The 25,027-nt window shown below is 50.4% G+C and overlaps 1 protein-coding gene across 1 annotated transcript in view; it reads left to right on the top strand.

The window, feature by feature from the left end:
- The first annotated feature begins 899 nt into the window (after positions 1–899).
- The window catches only part of LOC125446425 (ral guanine nucleotide dissociation stimulator-like), a 167,445-nt gene continuing 143,317 nt past the window's right edge, over positions 900–25,027 (top strand). Inside the window, exon 1 of the mRNA XM_048519987.2 lies at positions 900–1,250. Within this exon, the coding sequence (XP_048375944.1) occupies positions 1,107–1,250 (144 nt within the window). The 5' untranslated portion in view covers positions 900–1,106. The remainder of the gene's footprint in view (positions 1,251–25,027) is intronic.

Raw genomic sequence — 25,027 nt, 5'->3', positions numbered from 1 at the left:
TGTGTGTGTGTGTGTGTGCTGCCAGCTGCTACACTTGGTCCTACGTGGGCCATTGTGTGTAACTGTGAATGCCCACCAGTCAGGCTGAAACACCAGAAGCACCTTGAACCTGATACAGCTTCCTCTCACTGCCGAGTGCCTGAGGCTGTTCAGGGGCATGTTTCCTTGCCCCCAGCCCTCCATCACTAACCCTAACCCTAACCCTTTCTCAGCTAGTGCTGAGAAAGGCCCACCACTCCAAGCCGCCCTGCCTTGGTTTGTTATTGCAATGCTCCCAGTCTTTTGAAAGCGACGCAGCTTTCTGCGTTTTCCTTTCTAAATTGCCCCGCCAGTTCAAACGGCTGCCGCCTTTCCTCTGCTCCCGAGTTTTTAAATGGGTCCGGCCTCGGGGCAGCTAGGGAAAGGAGTTTGAGTGGTTGGCGGGAGGGGTGGGTGCGTGGGTATCCGAGGTGAAGGGGAAAAACATTTGGAAGAGAGCAGGCAGCACTTCTGAGGGTCGGTCTACAATTCTGCGTGTCTTGTGAGCAAATTTGCAACGAGTTAGTGAACGCTTGTGACTTCCTCTTTCTCTCTCTCTCTGTGTGTTCTGAAGGACAAAAGGAGGATGCAGAGTCCAGTTTGAGCCCAGGACGGCGCGGATGAAGGGGATGTAACTGCTGGGCGGCTCCAGTTTGAGACAAGTTTTGAGTGGACCGGACATAATGAGTCTTTGCATCCTGAGCAGAGAGGGCTGACCTCGGACATTTGTGTGTTGATCAGGAGGTGTGCCTGTCGTTACCATGGGGACACAGCAGCTTGGCCAAAGTTTCGCTGGTTAACTCCCTTTCTGCTCTTTTCAACTCTGCCACTGTGACAGGCTTGGTTGCGGGGGGTGGGGGGGTGGTGGGGGTGCGAGGGGGACACCAAGGAGGAGGGTGAGCAAGCATGGTCAGATCCCAAGGGGCGGCCGCTGGCTGGCGCACCCCAGGATCGAGCTGCCCTGTTCGCTTTCTCCCGAGGGAGGCCGGTTGGTGAGCGAGCTCGCCCGAGCGGAAGGGAGTGACCCTTCCCCCCCCCCACCCCCAACCCTCACCCCCCTCCCCAACCCTCACCCCCCTCCGTCGCGGATGCTTCCCGGCTGGCAGGAGACTGGGATGCTGCCTCGGACGGTCCGCCACATCCTGGATGGAGTCAGGCTGGAGATTTCCGGAGATGCCAGCGTGGTGCTGAGTGGATACAGAGCCAGGGATCCAGATCTGAACTCCCCTCCGGTGAGTAGAGCAGGATGTCTTTCAGTATTTTTTGGGGGGGGTGTGTGAGGGGGAGTGTTTGGGGATGGGGGCGGCTGCGGTTCTTTGTATCTTTGTCCCCTTGAGGGACCGGCCTTGCTTCTGGCACTCAAATAACATACAAATGTTTTAGACCCAGGTTCCTGGCGTAACGGGCTCAGTCAGTGAGGGAGATCGCTGGGCTGGCGGTAGGAAGAGCACTTCTTAACATGTGCCCAGTCTCTCTGCGCCACCTCACGCTGCTCTCGAAGTGGTTGCAATGGGGTAGAGGCTGTCACGCATCTGCTGCTGGAATGTGTCTTTGCAAAGGAAGTTTAGAGAATGATGTGTGAGGCTGGATGAACACAGCAGGCCAAGCAGCATCTCAGGAGCACAAAAGCTGACGTTTAGGGTCTAGGCCCGAAACGTCAGCTTTTGTGCTCCTGAGATGCTGCTTGGCCTGCTGTGTTCATCCAGCCTCACATTTTATTATCTTGGAATCTCCAGCATCTGCAGTTCCCATTATCTCTCTTAGAGAATGATGTAGTGGCTATTGTGGCGACGCGGGGCTCTGTGCTCCAGGGCCCGTAGCCCAGGATGCACACTGAGACCATCGGTGAAAGACCCTTTTTGGTCTGCCCGAACCTTGTTGGTATTCCGGAGCGAGGAGTTGATCCTGACCGGGTGCAGCAGACTGGCACGTTCCAAGGCCCAGGGCTATGTGCTGAGGGACGCACTGAAGCCTGGGGCAGTGGGGAAAGACCACCGTCTGAGGCCTTCCTGCCGAAAGTAAATGGGGGTCCGATCAGGTTTCGGACACTCCTAGTGTGTCAAATATATGTAAACATAGTCTGATTCAGGTCAGAGATGACTTTCAAGATGTTTTTTATACAGAGTCTAAGTCCAATGTTTCTTGTTTTCTTCATATGCTACAGTACTGCTTTAGTGACTATGTGTTTTTCATGAATAAAACATATTTTTGAAACAAAAAACAGTGAGGGTAACGACAGGGTCCGACTGCGAGGGTCGCCGTCAGCGTGACAGGGTCCGACTGCGAGGGTCAGTGTCAGTGCGACAGGGTCAGACTGCGGGGGTCAGTCTCAATATGCTGTGCAGCTTAGAACGAGAGGAAACGTTGTCGCTACATGTAAAATTCTCACAGCACTCACATGGGTAGAGGACGCAGGTGCCCAGACCCACAGTATGAGGCCGTGGGGGGGGGGTTCCAGAATGATGGGCAAACGCCTCATATTTAAAGTGGAGACTCAGACGGTGCTGGTTTTCTTCATTCAACAGACTTTGAATTCTGTAAAGACTGTGTCAATGAGTACATTCCAGGCAGTGATCAACATATTTCGAGATATTGAAGATACCAATAAACTGGTGACAGTGCAGGTAAATGGGCTTGAGGTGGAAAATTAGCCAAGATTGTGTTGAATGGCAGAGAGGGCCAGGGAAGGTGCATGGCCCAATCTTGCTCCGATTTCCAGTGTGCGCATACCCCAAATACTGAATGTGGCCAGATTATGCTTGGATTTGGACCCCGGAAGAGAATAAATCAGGAGTGAGGAGTGCTGTGCTGGGGTTGTTGGAATTTGAGACTTGTTTTCTCCTTGAGAGTGCAGGATCCACATTTGCTGAAGTACAAAACTAAACGGGAATGTAAGCTGTGAGTAACCCATGGAGGGATTCAGACAGCTTAAGGGCGACAAAGTGATTGATGGAGTATCACAGAATTATTTTAGTGTAGGAGGATCGCATTCCGCCAATCCAATCATTCTGTGTGCATTTTGACTTTGTGCAGAGCCTTGTGATTCCTCTCTGTAACCCCACATTTTAATTCTCTCCGAACAACCATCTGTTGAATGCCTCAGTGTAATCTTCCAATATAACCAGTCAGTACTTTCCAAACCCCAGGCACTTGTGAACAAACCTTACCTCGCTTTAAATTTGCCCCTTTAGAAAAATGCTTCAAAACTGTGCTATCTGACTCTTGATCCTTTTGCAAGCGGGCACGGGTTCTCCTCACCTGCTCTGTCAAGACTTGAGGAGGTAGGGAGGGGATAGGTCAGTCTAGGGAAGATGGACAGGTCAAGGAGGCAGGATGAGGTGGTAGGTAGGAAATGGAGGTGCGGCTTGAGGTGGGAGGAAGGGATGGGTGAGAGGATTTCCTATTTTCTATAGGATTTCCTATTTCCATTTCCTACCTACCACCTCATCCCACCTCCTTACCTGTCCATCTTCCCTGGACTGACCTATCCCCTCCCTACCTCCTCACCTATACGCTCCTCTCTACCTATCTTGTTTTCTCTCCATCTTCTGTCCGCCTCCCCCTCGCTCCCTATTTATTCCAGTTCCCTCTCCCCATCCCCCTCTCTAATGAAGGGTCTAGGCCTGAAACGTCAGCTTTTGTGCTCCTAAGATGCTGCTTGGCCTGCTGTGTTCATCCAGCTTCACACTGTGTTCATCCAGCTTCACGCTGTGTTCATCCAGCTTCACGCTGTGTTATCTTGGATTCTCCAGCATCTGCAGTTCCCATTATCACTGATACACTTTTAATAAAAATGCTTTGCCTTTTCAATTGAGATGCTGATCCATTGATTAGAATGCCTTGATTGCTCATCAATATGCAATGGCTTTTAAGCTAGTGGCCTGCATTTTACCATGGAACTCCAGGGTGCAGGCACTTCCCTTCATTAATGCAATGTTCACATAGGTTTATTTTAGGAAAGATGATCATTTATCTTGAATAGAGATGAATTAGGTTTTGTGTCAGGAGCTTGTTCATGAATGGTGCTTCTGACACCGCTTAATCTGCTGTTGTCTTCCTGTGAGCAAATAAATGTGAAGCTCCCCACATATGCACGCTGACAATTAGGCTTTTGTCTTCGAATCGTTTTGCAGTCAGACGTTGAAGCTGTTTTACCACAACGAGCGGTCACATGCATTTTCCTACAACTGGAGCCTCCTCAGGGATAACTGGCATCTGCCAGCATCGGGGCAGTTTTCCTTTTGTTTCGAGAAGCTAAATAGTTGGTTCGGAGGTGCTGGCACTAACAGGGAGACGGCAGCTGCGTGGGCCAATGTGTTTCTCTATCACTCCCTCCATGTAGGAGCATGGGACAGCCATTCAACCCTTCGAGCCTAGTCTATTCCTCTGGCAGCATTCTCAAATCCTACACACCCTGTCCTCGTGAAACAAATTGCGTCAATTTTAATCACTGGTGATTTTCATTGGTCCCTACCCGCCACCCTCCACCCCCCACCCCCCAATCGGCCTCAACAGGGTTTCCCCGAGAGATTTCTGCCCCATTTCGCCTGAAGTAGAAAACCCGTTTCCTTACTCACTCCAAAATAACACAACCTCAATTATACTGAGTGGCGGAGCAGTCTCAGTGGGCTGAATGGCCGCCGCCTCCTGTTTTCTATGTTTTCCCAAATGAGAACATGACAAGTTCTTCAACCCCAGGTCGGTGTCCTGCAAGGTGCTTGTCTCTATCTCTCCCTGATTTTCTGGTGAACTGGGTTCAGCCCCAGGAAGAAAAGACTCTCGCAGTGGCCGCTTTGTGTTGACTTTGCAAAATGTGTCACTGACGCACAGTTCCACAGGGAGGTCCCGATTATCCACGGAGCTAAATCCCAGAGCAAACCAGCAGCATCAGAAAGCAATAAATAACACAAGCCTTGCACTGTACCATAACTTTATACTTTATTGCAGAGACTGTAAACAAGTGGATTCATTTGAACTCACTTACCCCTTTGTAATCTTGATAGTCTCTCCCAATCTCCCTTCTAATTTTGCTGAGCCTTTCTCATCCCAATTAAACTGTGCAAACAACATCATTGATGCAATGCTTTTTAAAAAAAAAACTTGTGCGCTGGGACCTTAAGCATGCCCAGCTCGGGTATAGTTTGACAATAAAAGCAGGCATTGTTGGAAATACCCAACAAGCCTGGCACCATCTGTGGTCAGAGGAACAGAGTTAAATGTTAAGATCAATGACCCTTTGTCATTGTAGATTTTCAGGATTTGCAGTATTTTGCATCAAGTGTAGCTTGGGTTCATAGGAAAAGTTTAGAGGGATATGGGCCAAATGCAGGCAAGTGGGACTGGATTAGTTTGGGAAACATGGTAGGCATGGATGAGTTGGACCGAAGGGTCTGTTTCCATGCTGTATGAGTCTATGACTCTATTGATGCAGATAGCATCTCTCTGTGTGTTGTCTCCAACAGATACTCCCAGTGCAGGTACAGCACAGGTTAGCATATTCTCAGGACGACTACAACATGGCTAGCCATAGAACACACTTCCCTCTATACCGTCCCATCAATATTCCCGGAATAGGGATGGCCTGGGTTGGGTGCAGAATGAAACCTTCATTGCACTTTTAACATTCACAGGACAGGTGCAGCTCAGTGTAAAGAAAGTAAAGCTCCCTCAATGCTGTCCCCACCAAAAACTCCCCAGGTCAAAAACAGCACAGGGTTAGCTACAGAGCAAAGGTTCCTCTACTCTTTTAAACTAAAGTTTAAGGCTTTCTTTGCGCTGCACCCATTAAGCACACACGGATCAGGTGCAGTCTGTGGTCAGATATGGAGCAAAGCACCCATTTGACTTGATCTGTTTTGATTTATTATTGTCACATGTACCTGTGTACAGTGAAAAGTTTTGTTTCGCGTGCAGAACAGGCAGGTATACCATACAAAGATCATTGAACAGAAGGAGGAACACAAAGTTATGACTGCAACAAGTCAATTTAAGAGAACATTGTTAGTAACTATAGAACTGGGGTTTAAAATTGATGAATGATTGTAAGCGATGTAAGAGTAAGATTTGTTGTGGAGAGCACCCAAAGGGTCGCCCTGTGTCAAAACCACCTCAATCCAATTATCGTTCTGTCCCATCAACCACTCCCAAGCCAGGTGGAGCGTGGTGTGAGGTACAGGGTAAAGCACACTCTACACTCTGCCGTTGAGCTTTGCACGTGACCACATTGAAACTTAAAGCAGCAACACGTCATTTATCAGCATTGCTCCATTGCTGGTGTTTATGTTCCACACAGATGACCTGCACCCCTTTTCTTGGGTCAGCCACGGTGGCTCCGTGGTTCGCACTATAACCGCAAAGTGCTAGGGTTAATTCCACCCTCGGGTGTCTGTCTGTGTGGAGTTTGCCCATTCTCCCCGTGTCTGTGTGGGTTTCCTCCGGGTGCTCCGGTTTCCTCCCACAGTCCAAAGATGCGCAGGTTAGAGTGGAATGGCTATGCTGAATTGTCCAGGCTGGGTGGGTGAGCCATGGGAAATGCAGGGTTACAGGAATAGGGTATTGTGCTAAGTCTGGGTGTGGTGCCCCTTGGAGGGTCAGTGTAGACTTATTGGGCTGAATGGCCTGCTTCCAGGATGTAAGGATTTTGTCCAATTGAATTCTATATCCATCAATCCCTTTCTCTGTCCTGTCTTTATGTTGCTTCCTTGTAAATGCGTGGGTCCTACCCCCCTGAGCCACCCAGTTATCAGTAGCCAGCTCAGACAACTCTGCTTCTGTGCAGGTAGACTCTGTGCTAGTCAATGGTGATGCTGCTGTCACTTCACCCAGACAGGTACCTTCTGTAAAACAGAGTAAAGCCGCACAGATGGAAGACATTTGGCCCATCGTAACTTGTGCTGACTCTAGCACAGCTATTCAATTAGTCCCACTACCCCCCCACCCCCACTCCAGCTCCAGGCTTTCATTCTCCGCAGACCTGAGCAATCTCATCTTCGAGTACTCATCCAATTCTCTTTTGAAATTCAACCTCTGTGCATCGCCCAGATCAGAACCACTTGCTGCACTGAAAGAGAGAACCTCCAGTTCCCCACCTGACTGCTTGTTGTTCAGTTCAACCACTGCCAACCTGTCTTTTGGTTGCCTGCAGTCATAGAGTCCGAGATATCTACAGCATGGAAATAGATCCTTCAGTTCAACTTGTCCACGCTGACTAGATATCCTAAACTAATCCAGTCCCATTTGCCAGCATTTGGTCCATATCCTTTCGAACCCTTCCTACTCATGTACCCATCCAGATGCCTTTTAAATGTTTTCATTGTATCAGCCTCCACCTCTTCCTCTGGCAGCTCATTCCATTCACGCACCACCCTCTGCGTGAAAAAGTTGCCCCTTAGGCCCCTTTTAAATCTTTGACCTCTCACCTTAAACCTTTGCCCTCTAGGTTTGGATTCTCCTACTCCTTGACTATTCACCCTATCCATGTTGCTCATGATTTTATAAACCTCAATAAGGTCACCCCTCAGCCTCCGACGCTCCGGTGAAAATAGCCCCAGCCTATTCAGTCTCTCCCTATAGCTCAAACCCTCCTACCCTGGAATCTTGTAAATCTTTTCCGAAGCCTTTCAAGTTTAACGCCTTCCAGAACTGAACACAGTATTCCAAAAGTGGCCTAACCAATATATTGTACAGTTGCAACATGACCCTCCCAACTGTTATACTCAATGCACTGACCAATAAAGGCAAGCATACCGAACGCTGCCTTCACCACCCTCTCTACCTGCGACTCTACATACTGGCCCTGCAGACTCTCGAACCAGTCTGCCATCGTTTACTCTTTCAAATGCCTTTGTAATTCTGAATGGCTTGCGTTCATGCCCCTCGCTCGCAGGAGAACTGACCCCGAACTTTTCCAGCCCCTTTCTCCTTCCTGACAAGTCCCTCCACCCTGGCAAACATTCCCGTGGATCTCGCGCAACCGCAGCCTCCCGAAGATGCCAGTTATTGCTGCGGAGCCCCGTCCTGTCCCCATTGTGTCGGCGACATTCAGGATATCCTGCTCCTGATCTCGAGGGGTGCGTACGACTCATGCTTGCCTGAGCTCAATTCCAAATTTCCATGTGCCTCTCGTCCCAGCTGTACTTTATCCCTCCCCCATCCCCCTACCACCGGCCGTGACTTCTGAGGTTTGGAAGCTATGGTAAACAGGAAATCCTCTGAACAGCCTCGGAGTGTCCTTTAAATGAGCCGGGCCTCGTACCAAGCTGAAAACTGGCTCTTGGGCCTGAACCTTGGGAGAGGTCAAGCCCCAAACTTCCCCTCCGATCCGCCGGCAAGCTGCAGATGTGGAACTTTCCGGAGGTTTTGACAGCGTGCGATCTGACTAAATTTGGCCTCGGGCCTTCATTCCAACTCCTCACCCGCTCGAGAAGCGCCTCCCCTTCCCTCCTCTGGTTCTCACTCCATCCCTCCCTCTCACAAGGCCTGTACGAGTCCCCCCGAGCACGGTCCCTTCCTCCAACCCCTTATCCCCTGGAGCTCTTGGCCGCTATCACGCCAACAGGCCATAATCCCTCCTGGGTTTCTGCCACATGTTGTCCAGTAGCACTGACTGATGGCAATGCGCTAAGAAATTCGAGGAGGGCCAATGCATGTTAAATATTACAATGCTTTGAAAGGCATGTGAACCCAGAGAGGACTGGTGGTTGTCTGAATTTTGACAGTGGCATCGTAAGTTTCCAACTGGGATTGGGTGGATACTTCACGAGAGATGAAATAGCAGGAGTTTGGGGAAAGTGCAACAGCTTGGGACCCGCGGGATTTGCTTTCCAGAAGAGCTGTGATAACCTGCCTTCACCACCCTCTCTACCGGCGACGCTCCTTACTGACCCTGCGGACTCTGAAACCAGTCTGTCATCGTTTACTCTTTGTGATTCTGAATGGCTTGCGTTCATGCCCCTCGCTCGCAGGAGAACCGATCCCGAACTTTTCCAGCCCCTTTCTCATTCCTGACAAGTCCCTCCACCCTGGCAAACATTCCCGTGGATCTCGCACAACCGCGGCCTCCAGAAGATGCCAGTTATTGCTGCAGAGCCCCGTCCTGTCCCCATTGTGTCGGCGACATTCAGGACATCCTCACTCTAATCACCCGTGAGCTGAGCAACGCGCTGGGCAATTTTAGAGTCAACCTATTGCCATGGGTCTGGAGTCACATAGAGTCGTACAACAGGGAAACAGACCCTTCGGTCCATCCAGTCCATGCCGAACATAATCCCAGACTAACCTAGTCACCCCTGCCTGCTCCCGGCCCATATCCTTCCAAAACCTCCCTATTCACAAAATGATCTCAGTGCCTTTTAAATGTTGTGACTGCGCCGATATTTGATAACTCTGCACCCTCTGATTTTCTTCATTACCAAAACATCTGTGCATGCCCGATTTATGGTGCAGAATTTAATTCTTCAAATTCAATTGAGTGCGGATTGTTGCAGCTTTGCTTCTGTCGTTTTCCACCTGTTTATTTTGACCACTCTCAGCTGACCTTTATTCTTCCGTGGGTTTCAGTTTCCCCGCTTTCGAGGCCACCGATAGAGGACTTCATAGTTTCTCTGGGCCTGGAGGCCTGGGTTCAAGCCCCAACTGCTCCCGGGGTGTGTAATAACATTCCTAAGCAGGTGGGTTTTAAAATATCTACTCATTAACTCCTAACAAGTAACATCTCCCCGAGGTATAACTACTTTTTAATTTGTTCCTTTTGCATTGCTTTCCAAGGGTTAATGGCATGTGTCCTTTCCCTAGGTTGGGTGTTTCAAGACTAGGGGGCATATTTTTAAGGAAAGAGATTAAAAAAGGAAGGCATGAGGATCACAAACCTTTTACACACAGGGTGTGGACTGAACTTTTGGAGGAAGCAGTAGATGAGTGCATGTAGGACAGGTCCAATGCAGTGGCAGATTTCTCCTCGAGTGGATGTTATTGAAGGTGGCCAGGCCGTTGTAGAGCGGTTCCTAAAGCACGTGGCATTCTTGTCTTTATTAACAGTGCCACAAAGCCAAAGGAGCGAGGAAATGCTGTTGAACTTTTACTCTCAGAAATGTGCGCAGGTGTGGCTGCACCGTTATGGGACAGATGTGAATGCGTTGGAGAGAGTGCAGAAGCGATTCACAAGAATGGGCCCAGGAGTGAGAAGCCTCAGTGATGAGGGTTAGATTGAAGTGGCACGGTGGCTCAGTGGTTAGCACTGCTGCCTCATAGCACCAGGGGCCTGGGTTCGATTCCACCCTCGGGTGACTGTCTGCGTGAAGCTTGCACATCCTCCCCGTGTCTCTGTGGGTTTCTTCCCACAGCCCAAGGATGTGCAGGTTGGGGTGGATTAGCTGTGTTAGATTGCCCATAGTATCTAGGAATATTCATGTTCAGTGGATTAGCCATGGGAAATACAGGGATAAGGTGGGATGTTCTTTGAAAGGGCCGTGTGGATTGAATGGCCAGTTTGCACACGGCAGGGGATTCTGTGATAATGGGAACTGCAGATGCTGGAGCATTCCAAGATAATAAAATGTGAGGCTGGATGAACACAGCAGGCCAAGCAGCATCTCAGGAGCACAAAAGCTGACGTTTCGGGCCTAGACCCTTCATCAGAAGACCCTCTCTGATGAAGGGTCTAGGCCCGAAACGTCAGCTTTTGTGCTCCTGAGATGCTGCTTGGCCTGCTGTGTTCATCCAGCCTCACATTTTATTATCAGAGGATTCTGTGATTCTATTCTGTGAAGTCAGGACTGTTTGCTGTTTCTAAAACCATGGATGGCCTGGATGGAGTGGAGAGAAAGAAAGCATTTCCACACGTAAAAGTAAGAATAAACACAAGGACATAGATTTAAAGTGATGTGCAAACAAAGAAAGGGTAACTGGGGGTGGGGGAAACCTTTTCACTCAGCGAGTGGTTCGTTCACTGCCTGGAAATGTGGCAGACCAGGTTCAGTTGAGGCACCCAATTGGATGGTCATTTGGGATAGAAATGGCGTGCAGTGATATGACAAGAAGAGGCGATAGAGCTGGTGCAGGTATGATGGGCTGAATGGCCCTTCCTGCACGGCAACAATTCTGTGATGAGTGAACCAGATGAGTTTTTTGTGAAAATGGGTGAGAATTTTCACTGCGCTGACACTGGCTTCATAGTTTTTGCTTTGTTAGCTGAATTCAAATTGCGCCAGCATTTGCTTTGCTCGCTGGAGTACCAGCATCAGCAGTAAATCACCGTCGAGAGCTGTGCCAGACTAGACTTGGGCACAGGCGGGAGAAGACGGAGAGGGGGCAAGGCTGCAAGTGGTGTGAACAAGACTTTGCACAGTTTTGGGAATGGGCTTCAGAGATTTGGATGGGGGGGAGGGGGTGATGCTGGGTGTATGTTGTCAAACAGAGAGACCTAGGGATGCAGTTACATAGTTCCTTGAAAGTGGCATGACATGTAGACAGGGTGGCGAAGAAGGCATTTGGCCCACTTATGTTCCTGGGTAAGAGCATTGAATGGGATATCATGTAATTGTAAGACATTGTAAGGCCACATTTGGAGCACTGTGTACAATTCTGGCCGTCCTATTATAACAGCCATGTTACTGCACTGGGAAGGGTGCAAAACAGATATACAAGGACATTAATGGGACTCTGAGTTATAAGGAGAGGTTGGGTAGGCTGGGGGTTCTTTTCCTGTAGCATCAGAGACTGAGGGGTGTCCTTACAGAAGTTTATAAAATCATGAGGGGGATTTTTCCCTGGATAGGGGAGACCAAAACTAGAGGGCATAGGTTTGAGGTGAGAGGGGAAAGAGTTAAAAGGGACCTAAGAGGCAACTTTTTCACGCAGAGGGTGGTGCGTGTACGGAATGGGCTGCCAGAGGAAGTGGTGGAGGCTGGTGCAATTACAACATTTAAAAGGCATCAGGATGGGTACAGGGAGAGGAAGGGTTTAGAGGGATATGAGCCAAACGCAGGCAAATGGGGACTAGTTCAGTTTAAAGTCAGCAGTCACACGACACCAGGTTGTAGTCTCTTTTTAGAGATCACAAGCTTTCCTAGCACTGCTCCTTTATCAGGTGAAGTTCAGTTTAGGAAGCCTAGTCAACACAGACGAGTGGGCTGAAGGGCCTCGTTCCATACTGCATGCCTTTCAGTTTTAATCAGGAGGAAGGTGGGAGGCTAGCCAGGAGAGAATGCGAGATAGCACTGGACGGAAGATGGAAAGACAGAGGAGGATTTAAGCAGGATAACACAGTGTGAAGCTGGATGAACACAGCAGGCCAGGCAGCATCTGGTCTGCTGTGGTCATCCAGCTTTACACCGCGTTATCTTAGATTCTCCAGCATCGGCAGTTCCTACTATCTCTGGACGATTTAAGCATTCAGTTTGACTTGAGGTGAAGGCGGGAGAAGGGGAGTATGGGGAGAGGCAGGTGGACAGAGTGTATCTGATTGTCTGCCTGGGGGCCGCTGAGGGCGATTTACTTACGGAGTCTTGTTAGCACCAAAGAAATCAGCACAGGAACAGGGAGTGGTGGCCGAATGTGACAGGATCAGGAAGGCAGAGAGGAAACCGAAGTCTACAGGGTGAGAGCTGGGAGAGACACAGGCCGCGGCCCCAAGCACAGATTGATTTACTCACCGAACCAGTGCAATCTGCAAAATGGTGAACTGTAAATACCGCCTGTCGCCGTAAACAGAGTTGCAGATTGTGAGCGAGATCGCAAGTAGCACTGTCTTGGAACGAGCAGAGCAGAACATAGAACATAGAACATAGAACAGTACAGCACAGTACAGGCCCTTCAGCCCACAATGTTGTGCCGAACTTTTACCCTAAACCTAAGGTCTATCTAACCTCCACCCCACCTTATACTATCATCCATATGCCTATCTCATTGCCGCTATAATGCCCCTAATGAGGCTGACACCACTACTCTCTCCGGCAATGCATTCCATGTCCCAACCACTCAATTCTAGTTATTTTCCCTGTTGCCTTCAACCACCTTCAAAACTCTGCACCCATGAATCCACTTAATTTTCTGCTGTGGCTACTTCACTTGGTTTCAAAAGATTTTGGAAACCTACCTCACCAACCATTTCTCGGAACCGGTTTGGCAGAGATATCTGTCCGTTGAAGGTGCAGCCGCTGTCTTGGGTGATGGGTTATTCTGGGCGAGGAAAGTTACCCTTTAAGATCAACAGCACCCAGATAACAGCATAGTGTCTCAGTGCTTAGCACTGCTAGCTCGCAGCACTAGGTACCCGGGTTCAATTCCACCCTCGGCTGACTGTGCGGAGTTTGCACATTCTCCCCGTGTCTGCGTGTGTTTCCTCCCACGGTCCATAGGTGTGCAGGCTAAATAGATTCACTGTGCTACAGTGTCCAGGGATGTAAGGTTAGGGGGGGGGGTGGGTCTGGGTGGGATCCTCCGAGGGTTGGTGGAGACTTGTTGGGCCGAAGGGCTTATTCCCACGCTACAGGGGTTCTATGAGGTAATGCCTTCGCTTCTACCACTGTGTCTCGTTCGTGTGTGCGCTACCTCCCCTGTGAATCCAAAGGCCCACCTCCCCAACTTCGAATTTAGGCTGAAGACAAAAAAAAACACTGGAAATCACAGCGGGCCAGGCAGAGTCCTGTGAGAGAGAAGAATTTTGAGTCTGGATGACTGACGGAGCGTCCCACTCGCATGCCCGCTTGTTTGTCCTCAGCATGATGCAGTCTTCCAGCAAGCCAGAGCAACATCACCTCTTCAGACTGAGGTAACAAGGTGTAGAGCTGGATGAACACAGCAGGCCAAGCTGGAAAGCTGAAATAACAAAGTGTGAAGCTGGATGAACACAGCAGGCCAAGCAGCATCTTAGGAGCACAAATGCTGATGTTTCGGGCCTAGACTCTGATGAAGGGTCTAGGCCTGAAACGTCAGCTTTTGTGCTCCTGAGATGCTGCTGGGCCTGCTGTGTTCATCCAGATCCACACTTTGTTATCTTGGATTCTCCAGCATCTGCAGTTCCCATTATCACTCATGGAAAGCTGACGTTTCGGGTCTAGACCCAAAATGTCAGCTTTCCTGGTCCTCTGATGCTGCTGCGTTCATCCAGCTCTACGCCTTGTTATCTCAGTTCCTGCTACCTCCTCTTCAGACTGGGCACTCGGGAACGTTCTGGACTTGAGATTGAGTTCATCACCTTCAAATTTCTTCCCTTTCTTTTAGCTTTACTTGTTACATTCTCCGTCACCATGTCCTCTCCCCCCTTCCCCCTGCCCTTCCCAGTCTGGTAGTTAGACACACCACTGTTCTGCCATTCTCGCATTCTGATCACTTAATCCGAGCTACCAACATCCTTTCTCCCCCGTGCACTCCGCTCCCCCTCCACACTTCATGTCAACTCTGATGAAGAGTCATCTAGCCTCGAGATATCAGCTTGCTCTTTCTCTCTCTCAGGATGCTGCCTGACCCGCTGTGATTTCGGCATTTATTTTCAGATTCTGTAGTAACGTGCTCCTACTCTGCATCTCTCTGGTGCTGCCAATATGCATCCCGCCCGGTGCTGTCCAGATCCGCTCGTTATTGCTATCGGTGTGAGCTTGCCGTGCCTCAAATTTGCGGCTGCGCCCCCTGCAATGCAACACTTCAGGAAAGTGCCCTCTGCCCGGCGCCTGAGAGCTGTCAGTGACTGTGAGAGGCGCTACGCAATTGCAATTCTGGCTTTGCTTTAAATTAACGAGTCGGCCGCTTGGAGAAACTTCAAAACCCGGAAAAGCTTTCCAGCAAACTTCTGTTTTTATTTCCGATTTCCAGCATCCTCAGTTCTTGGTTTCTTTTTTGTCAGTTTCGGTCCCGTTCAGTTTTAGGGTAACTGTGGCAAATCGGAAATGTTTGGAAGGGACTCAAGCCTTTGATCGGATCTGTGTTTCAGCCTGGTTCGAGGTTAATATCCGAACCTGTTCCCCGTCTCGGTGTCAGCTGTCAGACGTGTTTCACTGAGGAGCACAGCTTCCCGCGGCCTTTGCTGTTGGTTCGCGATAAAAGTGGTTGTGGGGAAGTTGAAAACCATCACCAGAGTTTAGCTCAAACCAGCTTGGCCCAAGAGCTGGGAAACCAGAACAGGGTGTGATTGTTCCAGACTGAGAAATCCTTATCCAGCTGACCAGGAAATATTTACTGAGAACACAGGTTGTTCCGTCCACATCAGAGATAGCGACACTTCCCTCATGCTGGAACATTGAGATGTGCAAGGACTCAGATCTGACTGTGAGATATAGGAATTGTACACAGTATATTTTTTTGTCCCAGCAAGAAATGCAATGCCACGTAATATCGTGGAATCACAATCAGATGTTTCTGAAATAAAATTGTTTTTTTATCCCCCCAGTTCTCAGAGATTTTGTAAGCTCTTTACTGGCGCAACGAGACCGAGAATTTTGTCTGCATGATTCGTCGATGATCTATTTATTATTTGTGCAGAGGGATAATATGCTGCCCGAACATTACTGAGTTCCTCATCTCTGCTCGTGTTACTAAGCACCGATTGAAGCAAAACCTGAGTCCCTCAGCAACCCAAAGGATTTGTCGAAAAACACAACATTATTCTTACGAACAGTCTGAGCCATCTTCTTGAGATATTTCTGAATCCGGTCCCAGTTATAGTGTTCCCTGTACTCAGGGCCTGTGTTGTAACTACACCCTAACACGGTGACAGTGTCCCTGTACTCAGGGCCTGTGTTGTACCTACACCCTAACACGGTGACAGTGTCCCTGTACTCAGGGCCTGTGTTGTACCTGCACCCTAACACGGTGACAGTGTCCCTGTACTCAGGGCCTGTGTTGTAACTAAACCCTAACAAAGTGACAGTGTCCCTGTACTCAGGGCCTGTGTTGTACCTACACCCTAACACAGTGACAGTGTCCCTGTACTCAGGGCCTGTGTTGTAACTACACACTAACACGGTGACAGTGTCCCTGTACTCAGGGCCTGTGTTGTACCTGCACCCTAACACGGTGACAGTGTCCCTGTACTCAGGGCCTGTGTTGTACCTACACCCTAACACAGTGACAGTGTCCCTGTAATCAGGGCCTGTGTTGTACCTGCACCCTAACACGGTGACAGTGTCCCTGTACTCAGGGCCTGTGTTGTACCTACACCCTAACACGGTGACAGTGTCCCTGTACTCAGGGCCTGTGTTGTAACTACACCCTAACACAGTGACATGTGTCCCTGTAATCAGGGCCTGTGTTGTAACTACACCCGAACACGGTGACAGTGTCCCTGTACTCAGGGCCTGTGTTGTAACTACACCCTAACACAGTGACAGTGTCCCTGTACTCAGGGCCTGTGTTGTAACTGCACCCTAACACGGTGACAGTGTCCCTGTACTCAGGGCCTGCGTTGTACCTACACCCTAACAGGGTGACAGTGTCCCTGTACTCAGGGCCTGTGTTGTAACTACACCCTAACACAGTGACAGTGTTCCCTGTACTCAGGGCCTGTGTTGTACCTACACCCTAACACGGTGACAGTGTCCCTGTAATCAGGGCCTGTGTTGTACCTACACCCTAACACGGTGACAGTATCCCTGTACTCAGGGCCTGTGTTGTAACTACACCCTAACACGGTGACAGTATCCCTGTACTCAGGGCCTGTGTTGTAACTACACCCTAACACGGTGACAGTATCCCTGTAATCAGGGCCTGTGTTGCAACTGCACCCTAACACGGTGACAGTGTCCCTGTAATCAGGGCCTGTGTTGTACCTACACCCTAACACGGTGACAGTATCCCTGTACTCAGGGCCTGTGTTGTAACTACACCCTAACATGGTGACAGTGTCCCTGTACTCAGGGCCTGTGTTGTAACTGCACCCTAACACGGTGACAGTATCCCTGTACTCAGGGCCTGTGTTGTACCTACACGCTAACACGGTGACAGTGTCCCTGTACTCAGGGCCTGTGTTGTAACTACACCCTAACACAGTGACAGTGTCCCTGTACTCAGGGCCTGTGTTGTAAGTACACCCTAACACGGTGACAGTGTCCCTGTACTCAGGGCCTGTGTTGTAACTACACCCTAACACGGTGACAGTGTCCCTGTACTCAGGGCCTGTGTTGTACCTACACCCTAACACGGTGACAGTGTCCCTGTACTCAGGGCCTCTGTTGTAACTACACCCTAACACAGTGACAGTGTCCCTGTACTCAGGGCCTGTGTTGTAACTACACCCTAACACGGTGACAGTGTCCCTGTAATCAGGGCCTGTGTTGTAACTGCACCCTAACACGGTGACAGTGTCCCTGTACTCAGGGCCTGTGTTGTAACTACACCCTAACACGGTGACAGTGTCCCTGTACTCAGGGCCTGTGTTGTAACTACACCCTAACACGGTGACAGTGTCCCTGTACTCAGGGCCTGTGTTGTACCTACACCCTAACATGGTGACAGTGTCCCTGTGCTCAGGGCCTGTGTTGTAACTACACCCTAACACAGTGACAGTGTCCCTGTACTCAGGGCCTGTGTTGTAACTGCACCCTAACACGGTGACAGTATCCCTGTACTCAGGGCCTGTGTTGTACCTACACCCTAACACGGTGACAGTATCCCTGTAATCAGGGCCTGTGTTGTAACTGCACCCTAACACGGTGACAGTATCCCTGTACTCAGGGCCTGTGTTGTAACTACACCCTAACATGGTGACAGTGTCCCTGTACACAGGGCCTGTGTTGTACCTACACCCTAACACGGTGACAGTATCCCTGTACTCAGGGCCTGTGATGTACCTACACCATAACACGGTGACAGTGTCCCTGTAATCAGGGCCTGTGTTGTAACTACACCCTAACACAGTGACAGTGTCCCTGTACTCAGGGCCTGTGTTGTAACTACACCCTAACACGGTGACAGTGTCCCTGTACTCAGGGCCTGTGTTGTAACTACACCCTAACACGGTGACAGTGTCACTGTACTCAGGGCCTGTGTTGTAACTACACCCTAACACGGTGACAGTGTCCCTGTACTCAGGGCCTGTGTTGTAACTGCACCCTAACACGGTGACAGTATCCCTGTAATCAGGGCCTGTGTTGTACCTACACCCTAACACGGTGACAGTATCCCTGTACTCAGGGCCTGTGTTGTACCTACACCCTAACACGGTGACAGTGTCCCTGTAATCAGGGCCTGTGTTGTACCTACACCCTAACACGGTGACAGTGTCCCTGTAATCAGGGCCTGTGTTGTACCTACACCCTAACACAGTGACAGTGTCCCTGTAATCAGGGCCTGTGTTTTAACTACACCCTAACACGGTGACAGTGTCCCTGTACTCAGGGCCTGTGTTGTAACTGCACCCTAACACGGTGACAGTGTCCCTGTACTCAGGGCCTATGTTGTACCTACACCCTAACACGGTGACAGTGTCCCTGTACTCAGGGCCTATGTTGTACCTACACCCTAACATGGTGACAGTGTCCCTGTACTCAGGGCCTGTGTTGTAACTACACCCTAACACGGTGACAGTGTCCCTGTACTCAGGGCCTGTGTTGTAACTACACCCTAACACGGTGACAGTGTCCCTGTAATCAGGGCCTGTGTTGTACCTACACCCCAACACAGTGACAGTGTCCCTGTAATCAGGGCCTGTGTTGTACCTACACCCTAACACGGTGACAGTGTCCCTGTAATCAGGGCCTGTGTTGTACCTACACACTAACACGGTGACTGTGTCCCTGTACTCAGGGCCTGTGTTGTACCTACACCCTAACACGGTGACAGTGTCCCTGTACTCAGGGCCTGTGTTGTAACTACACCCTAACACGGTGACAGTATCCCTGTACTCAGGGCCTGTGTTGTACCTACACCCTAACACGGTGACAGTGTCCCTGTACTCAGGGCCTGTGTTGTAACTACACCCTAACACAGTGACAGTGTCCCTGTAATCAGGGCCTGTGTTGTAACTACACCCTAACACGGTGACAGTGTCCCTGTAATCAGGGCCTGTGTTGTAACTACACCCTAACACGGTGACAGTGTCCCTGTAATCAGGGCCTGTGATGTACCTACACCCTAACACGGTGACAGTGTCCCTGTAATCAGGGCCTGTGTTGTACCTACACCCTAACACGGTGACAGTGTCCCTGTAATCAGGGCCTGTGTTGTAACTACACCCTAACACGGTGACAGTGTCCCTGTACTCAGGGCCTGTGTTCTACCTACACCCTAACACGGTGACAGTGTCCCTGTAATCAGGGCCTGTGTTGTACCTACACCCTAACACGGTGACAGTGTCCCTGTAATCAGGGCCTGTGTTGTACCTACACCCTAACACAGTGACAGTGTCCCTGTACTCAGGGCCTGTGTTGTAACTGCACCCTAACACGGTGACAGTGTCCCTGTAATCAGGGCCTTTGTTGTAACTACACCCTAACACGGTGACAGTATCCCTGTAATCAGGGCCTGTGTTGTACCTACACCCTAACACAGTGACAGTGTCCCTGTACTCAGGGCCTGTGTTGTACCTACACCCTAACACGGTGACAGTGTCCCTGTAATCAGGGCCTGTGTTGTACCTACACCCTAACACGGTGACAGTGTCCCTGTAATCAGGGCCTGTGTTGTACCTACACCCTAACACGGTGACAGTGTCCCTGTAATCAGGGCCTGTGTTGTACCTACACCCTAACACGGTGACAGTGTCCCTGTACTCAGGGCCTGTGTTGTAACTGCACCCTAACACGGTGACAGTGTCCCTGTAATCAGGGCCTGTGTTGTACCTACACCCTAACACGGTGACAGTGTCCCTGTACTCAGGGCCTGCGTTGTACCTACACCCTAACACGGTGACAGTGTCCCTGTACTCAGGGCCTGTGTTGTACCTGCACCCTAACACGGTGACAGTGTCCCTGTAATCAGGGCCTGTGTTGTACCTACACCCTAACACGGTGACAGTGCCCCTGTAATCAGGGCCTGTGTTGTACCTACACCCTAACACAGTGACAGTGTCCCTGTAATCAGGGCCTGTGTTGTACCTACACCCTAACACGGTGACAGTATCCCTGTAATCAGGGCCTGTGTTGTACCTACACCCTAACACGGTGACAGTATCCCTGTAATCAGGGCCTGTGTTGTACCTACACCCTAACACGGTGACAGTATCCCTGTACTCAGGGCCTGTGTTGTAACTACACCCTAACACCGTGACAGTGTCCCTGTACTAAGGGCCTGTGTTGTACCTACACCCTAACACGGTGACAGTGTCCCTGTACTCAGGGCCTGTGTTGTAACTACACCCTAAGACGGTGACAGTGTCCCTGTACTCAGGGCCTGTGTTGTACCTACACTCTAACACGGTGACAGTGTCCCTGTACTCAGGGCCTGTGTTGTAACTACACCCTAACACGGTGACAGTGTCCCTGTACTCAGGGCCTGTGTTGTACCTACACCCTAACACGGTGACAGTGTCCCTGTACTCAGGGCCTGTGTTGTACCTACACCCTAACACGGTGACAATATCCCTGTACTCAGGGCCTGTGTTGTACCTACACCCTAACACGGTGACAGTGTGACTGTAATCAGGGCCTGTGTTGTAACTACACCCTAACACGGTGACAGTGTCCCTGTACTCAGGGCCTGTGTTGTACCTACACCCTAACATGGTGACAGTGTCCCTGTACTCAGGGCCTGTGTTGTACCTCCACCCTAACACGGTGACAGTGTCCCTGTAATCAGGGCCTGTGTTGTAACTACACCCTAACACAGTGACAGTATCCCTGTAATCAGGGCCTGTGTTGTACCTACACCCTAACACGGTGACAGTGTCCCTGTACTCAGGGCCTGTGTTGTAACTACACCCTAACACAGTGACAGTTTCCCTGTACTCAGGGCCTATGTTATACCTACACCCTAACACGGTGACAGTATCCCTGTAATCAGGGCCTGTGTTGTAACTACACCCTAACGCGGTGACAGTGTCCCTGTACTCAGGGCCTGTGTTGTACCTACACCCTAACACAGTGACAGTGTCCCTGTACTCAGGGCCTGTGTTGTACCTACACCCTAACACGGTGACAGTGTCCCTGTACTCAGGGCCTGTGTTGTAACTACACCCTAACACGGTGACAGTGTCCCTGTAATCAGGGCCTGTGTTGTACCTACACCCTAACACGGTGACAGTATCCCTGTACTCAGGGCCTGTGTTGTACCTACACCCTAACACGGTGACAGTATCCCTGTTCTCAGGGCCTGTGTTGTACCTACACCCTAACACAGTGACAGTGTCCCTGTACTCAGGGCCTGTGTTGTAACTACACCCTAACACGGTGACAGTGTCCCTGTACTCAGGGCCTGTGTTGTACCTACACCCTAACACGGTGACAGTGTCCCTGTAATCAGGGCCTGTGTTGTAACTACACCCTAACACAGTGACAGTGTCCCTGTAATCAGGGCCTCTGTTGTACCTACACCCTAACACGGTGACAGTGTCCCTGTACTCAGGGCCTGTGTTGTAACTACACCCTAACACAGTGACAGTTTCCCTGTACTCAGGGCCTATGTTGTACCTACACCCTAACACGGTGACAGTATCCCTGTAATCAGGGCCTGTGTTGTAACTACACCCTAACGCGGTGACAGTGTCCCTGTACTCAGGGCCTGTGTTGTACCTACACCCTAACACAGTGACAGTGTCCCTGTACTCAGGGCCTGTGTTGTACCTACACCCTAACACGGTGACAGTGTCCCTGTACTCAGGGCCTGTGTTGTAACTACACCCTAACACGGTGACAGTGTCCCTGTAATCAGGGCCTGTGTTGTACCTACACCCTAACACGGTGACAGTATCCCTGTACTCAGGGCCTGTGTTGTACCTACACCCTAACACAGTGACAGTGTCCCTGTTCTCAGGGCCTGTGTTGTACCTACACCCTAACACAGTGACAGTGTCCCTGTACTCAGGGCCTGTGTTGTAACTACACCCTAACACGGTGACAGTGTCCCTGTACTCAGTGCCTGTGTTGTACCTACACCCTAACACAGTGACAGTGTCCCTGTACCTAGGGCCTGTGTTGTACCTTCGCCCTAACACGGTGACAGTATCCCTGTAATCAGGGCCTGTGTTGTACCTACACCCTAACACGGTGACAGTGTCCCTGTAATCTGGGCCTGTGTTGTACCTACACCCTAACACGGTGACAGTATCCCTGTACTCAGGGCCTGTGTTGTACCTACACCCTAACACGGTGACAGTATCCCTGTAATCAGGGCCTGTGTTGTACCTACACCCTAACACGGTGACAGTGTGACTGTAATCAGGGCCTGTGTTGTAACTACACCCTAACACGGTGACAGTGTCCCTGTACTCAGGGCCTGTGTTGTACCTACACCCTAACACGGTGACAGTGTCCCTGTACTCAGGGCCTGTGTTGTACCTACACCCTAACACGGTGACAGTGTCCCTGTACTCAGGGCCTGTGTTGTAACTACACCCTAACACGGTGACAGTGTCCCTGTACTCAGGGCCTGTGTTGTAACTACACCCTAACACAGTGACAGTGTCCCTGTACTCAGGGCCTGTGTTGTAACTACACCCTAACACAGTGACAGTGTCCCTGTACTCAGGGCCTGTGTTGTAGCTACACCCTAACACAGTGACAGTGTCCCTGTACTCAGGGCCTGTGTTGTACCTACACCCTAACACAGTGACAGTGTCCCTGTACTCAGGGCCTGTGTTGTAACTACACCCTAACACGGTGACAGTGTCCCTGTACTCAGGGCCTGTGTTGTAACTGCATTCTGTTCCATAGTAATGTCCGTGTAAACGACGCCCAGAAAGTTTACAGTTGCGACGTGTTTTTTTTCACTTGAAGGGTTGTGGACTTCACTTGCTGGTTCAATATTTATTTCCAATCCTTCATTGCTCTGCAAAAGGTAGTTTTGTGAAAACACTGCAGTCCACTTAGTGTATGACCATCTACGTTGCTGTTTTGAAGATGGTTTGAGGATTTTGACTGCATGACCGTGAAAAATTGATATATTTCAATGTCAGGATGGTGCATGACTTGGAGGGGAATTTGTAGGTGATGGTGTTCCCATATATCTGCTGCCATTGTCCTTCCAGATGGGAGTGGTTTTGTGTTTGGAAGGTGCTGTCTGAGGATCTTTGGTGAATTTCTGCAGAGCATCTTGTAGATAGTACACACTGCTGCTACTGAGTGTGGGTGGTGGAGGAAGTGGATGCTTGTGGATGTGGTGTCAATCAAGCGGCTGCTTTGTCCTGGATGGTGTCGAGCTTCTTGTGTGTTGTTGGGGCTGCCCCCATCCAGGCAAGTGGGGAGTATCCCATCCCACTCCTGACTTGTGCCTTGCAGATGGTGGACAGGCTCTGGGGAGTCAGGAGGTGAGTTACTCACCACAATATTCTAGCCTCTGACCTGCTGTTGTAGCCACTTTAATGATTTGACTAGTCCAGTTGAGTTTCCTTTTGAAATAGGAACGGAGTCGGCTGTTTGACCCCTGGAGCCTGCATCCCCTTTCAGTAGGATCAAGACAGCTCTGCCACTCATGTCCACTTTCCTTCCCTTTCCCTGTAATCTCTACCCCCACAAGTCTCTGTGGCAAGGAGTTCCAAGGATTCTCAGTTCTCTGAGGGAAGGAATTCCTCCTCATCTCCGTCCTAAATTGGTGCCCCTTCATTCTGAGACTATGCCCCTCTACTCCTAGACTGCCCCGGGAAAGGTCTAAGACCCTCTCAGCCTTTACGAGATCCAAAATATTGACTCTGCTTTCTCTTGGCAGATGCTGCTGGAGTTTCTCCAGCTGTGCTCATTTCCTCTCGGCATTCATCCTGTCTTTGGTCAATGCCATCTCCTGGGGATTTTGGTAGCGGGGAATGCAGTATGGTAAGACCATTACCCGTCAATGGATGCTGGTTAGATTCTCCCTCTTGTTGGAGTATGGTTGTTGTTTAGCACTTGTGCATGTAGTGAAGCCTGAACATTGTGAAGAAATACTCCGGGCCCTTTCGATCAGGAGCCCCATGGCCAGCTTAGGATGAGAGTTAGAATGGCCAGAGTGCCCAGAGTCAACATGGGGGCATATTGAAACATTGCAACTTCCATGTATCCGATCCCCTCCCTCTCCCCCTCCCCTGCCTACTGCACCTTGTCCATTTTTATCACCATGTTTGTCAAGGGCATAGTGACTGCACATTGGTGCCACGTCTCCTCTTGAAAGCCAGCTTCCCAGGGGTGCCTGAGTGTACCGCACTCGGGCAAGCACATCCCTGCCACCCATTGGGCGCCAGCCTCCCTCCAGGCGCGCCTTCCTCGTGCTGTTCAGAAATGGATCGGCGTGCCAAGGGTCGTGGGTGGCACATTCGAGCCTCAGGCCCTCCACCTAGGCCGGGCTCTTCACACGGGCCGTGCTCTGCCGCTGCCGGGCGACTAGGGAAGAGCCTAGTTCCGAGATGTTTCCTCAGAGTCCCGGGAGAGAAAGACCTGGGGCCTCAGGTCACCTCAAAGGAAAGGGCGAAGGGGGTTGGGAGGGGTGCAGGGGCGGGTGGGAAGGCCAAAGGTCAAAAGTGAGAGTGAAGAGCAGGCTGCCCAGTGAGGGAATGGAGTTGAGTGGGCAGGTTAATCCCCTGGGGTGGGTGGCAGTTGGTAGTGTGTTGTTCTCGTCAGGGAGCTGGAAGGGTTAACCGTGTCATTTGGGAAAAGGCTAAAATGTAAACAGGAAAAGGTGGGAACGCCACAGCCTCCTAATTTATCATCTGCTCTTCCCCCCCTTTGCTGAATGGTTTAATTACAGCAGAAGTCAAAACAATTTCCTTTGCACAATAATCTGGTCTGGCAAATGGCCCACAGTCTGCGCCACAAATGTCTCTCCATCCACACACTCACTGTCTGTGGCCGCTGCTGGTTTCTGTAGCATCCTGCAGTTTCACAAACTTATCTCTCTCTCTCTCTCTCTCTCTCTTTTCAGTCCCTTGTGCATCCCCAGCCTCCTATTTCCTACCTTC

Source organism: Stegostoma tigrinum, chromosome 34 (genome assembly GCF_030684315.1).
Source record: "Stegostoma tigrinum isolate sSteTig4 chromosome 34, sSteTig4.hap1, whole genome shotgun sequence".
Classification (NCBI taxonomy): domain Eukaryota; kingdom Metazoa; phylum Chordata; class Chondrichthyes; order Orectolobiformes; family Stegostomatidae; genus Stegostoma; species Stegostoma tigrinum.
The sequence above is the reverse complement of the archived record's forward strand: the minus strand, read 5'-3'. Positions and strand labels throughout refer to the sequence as shown.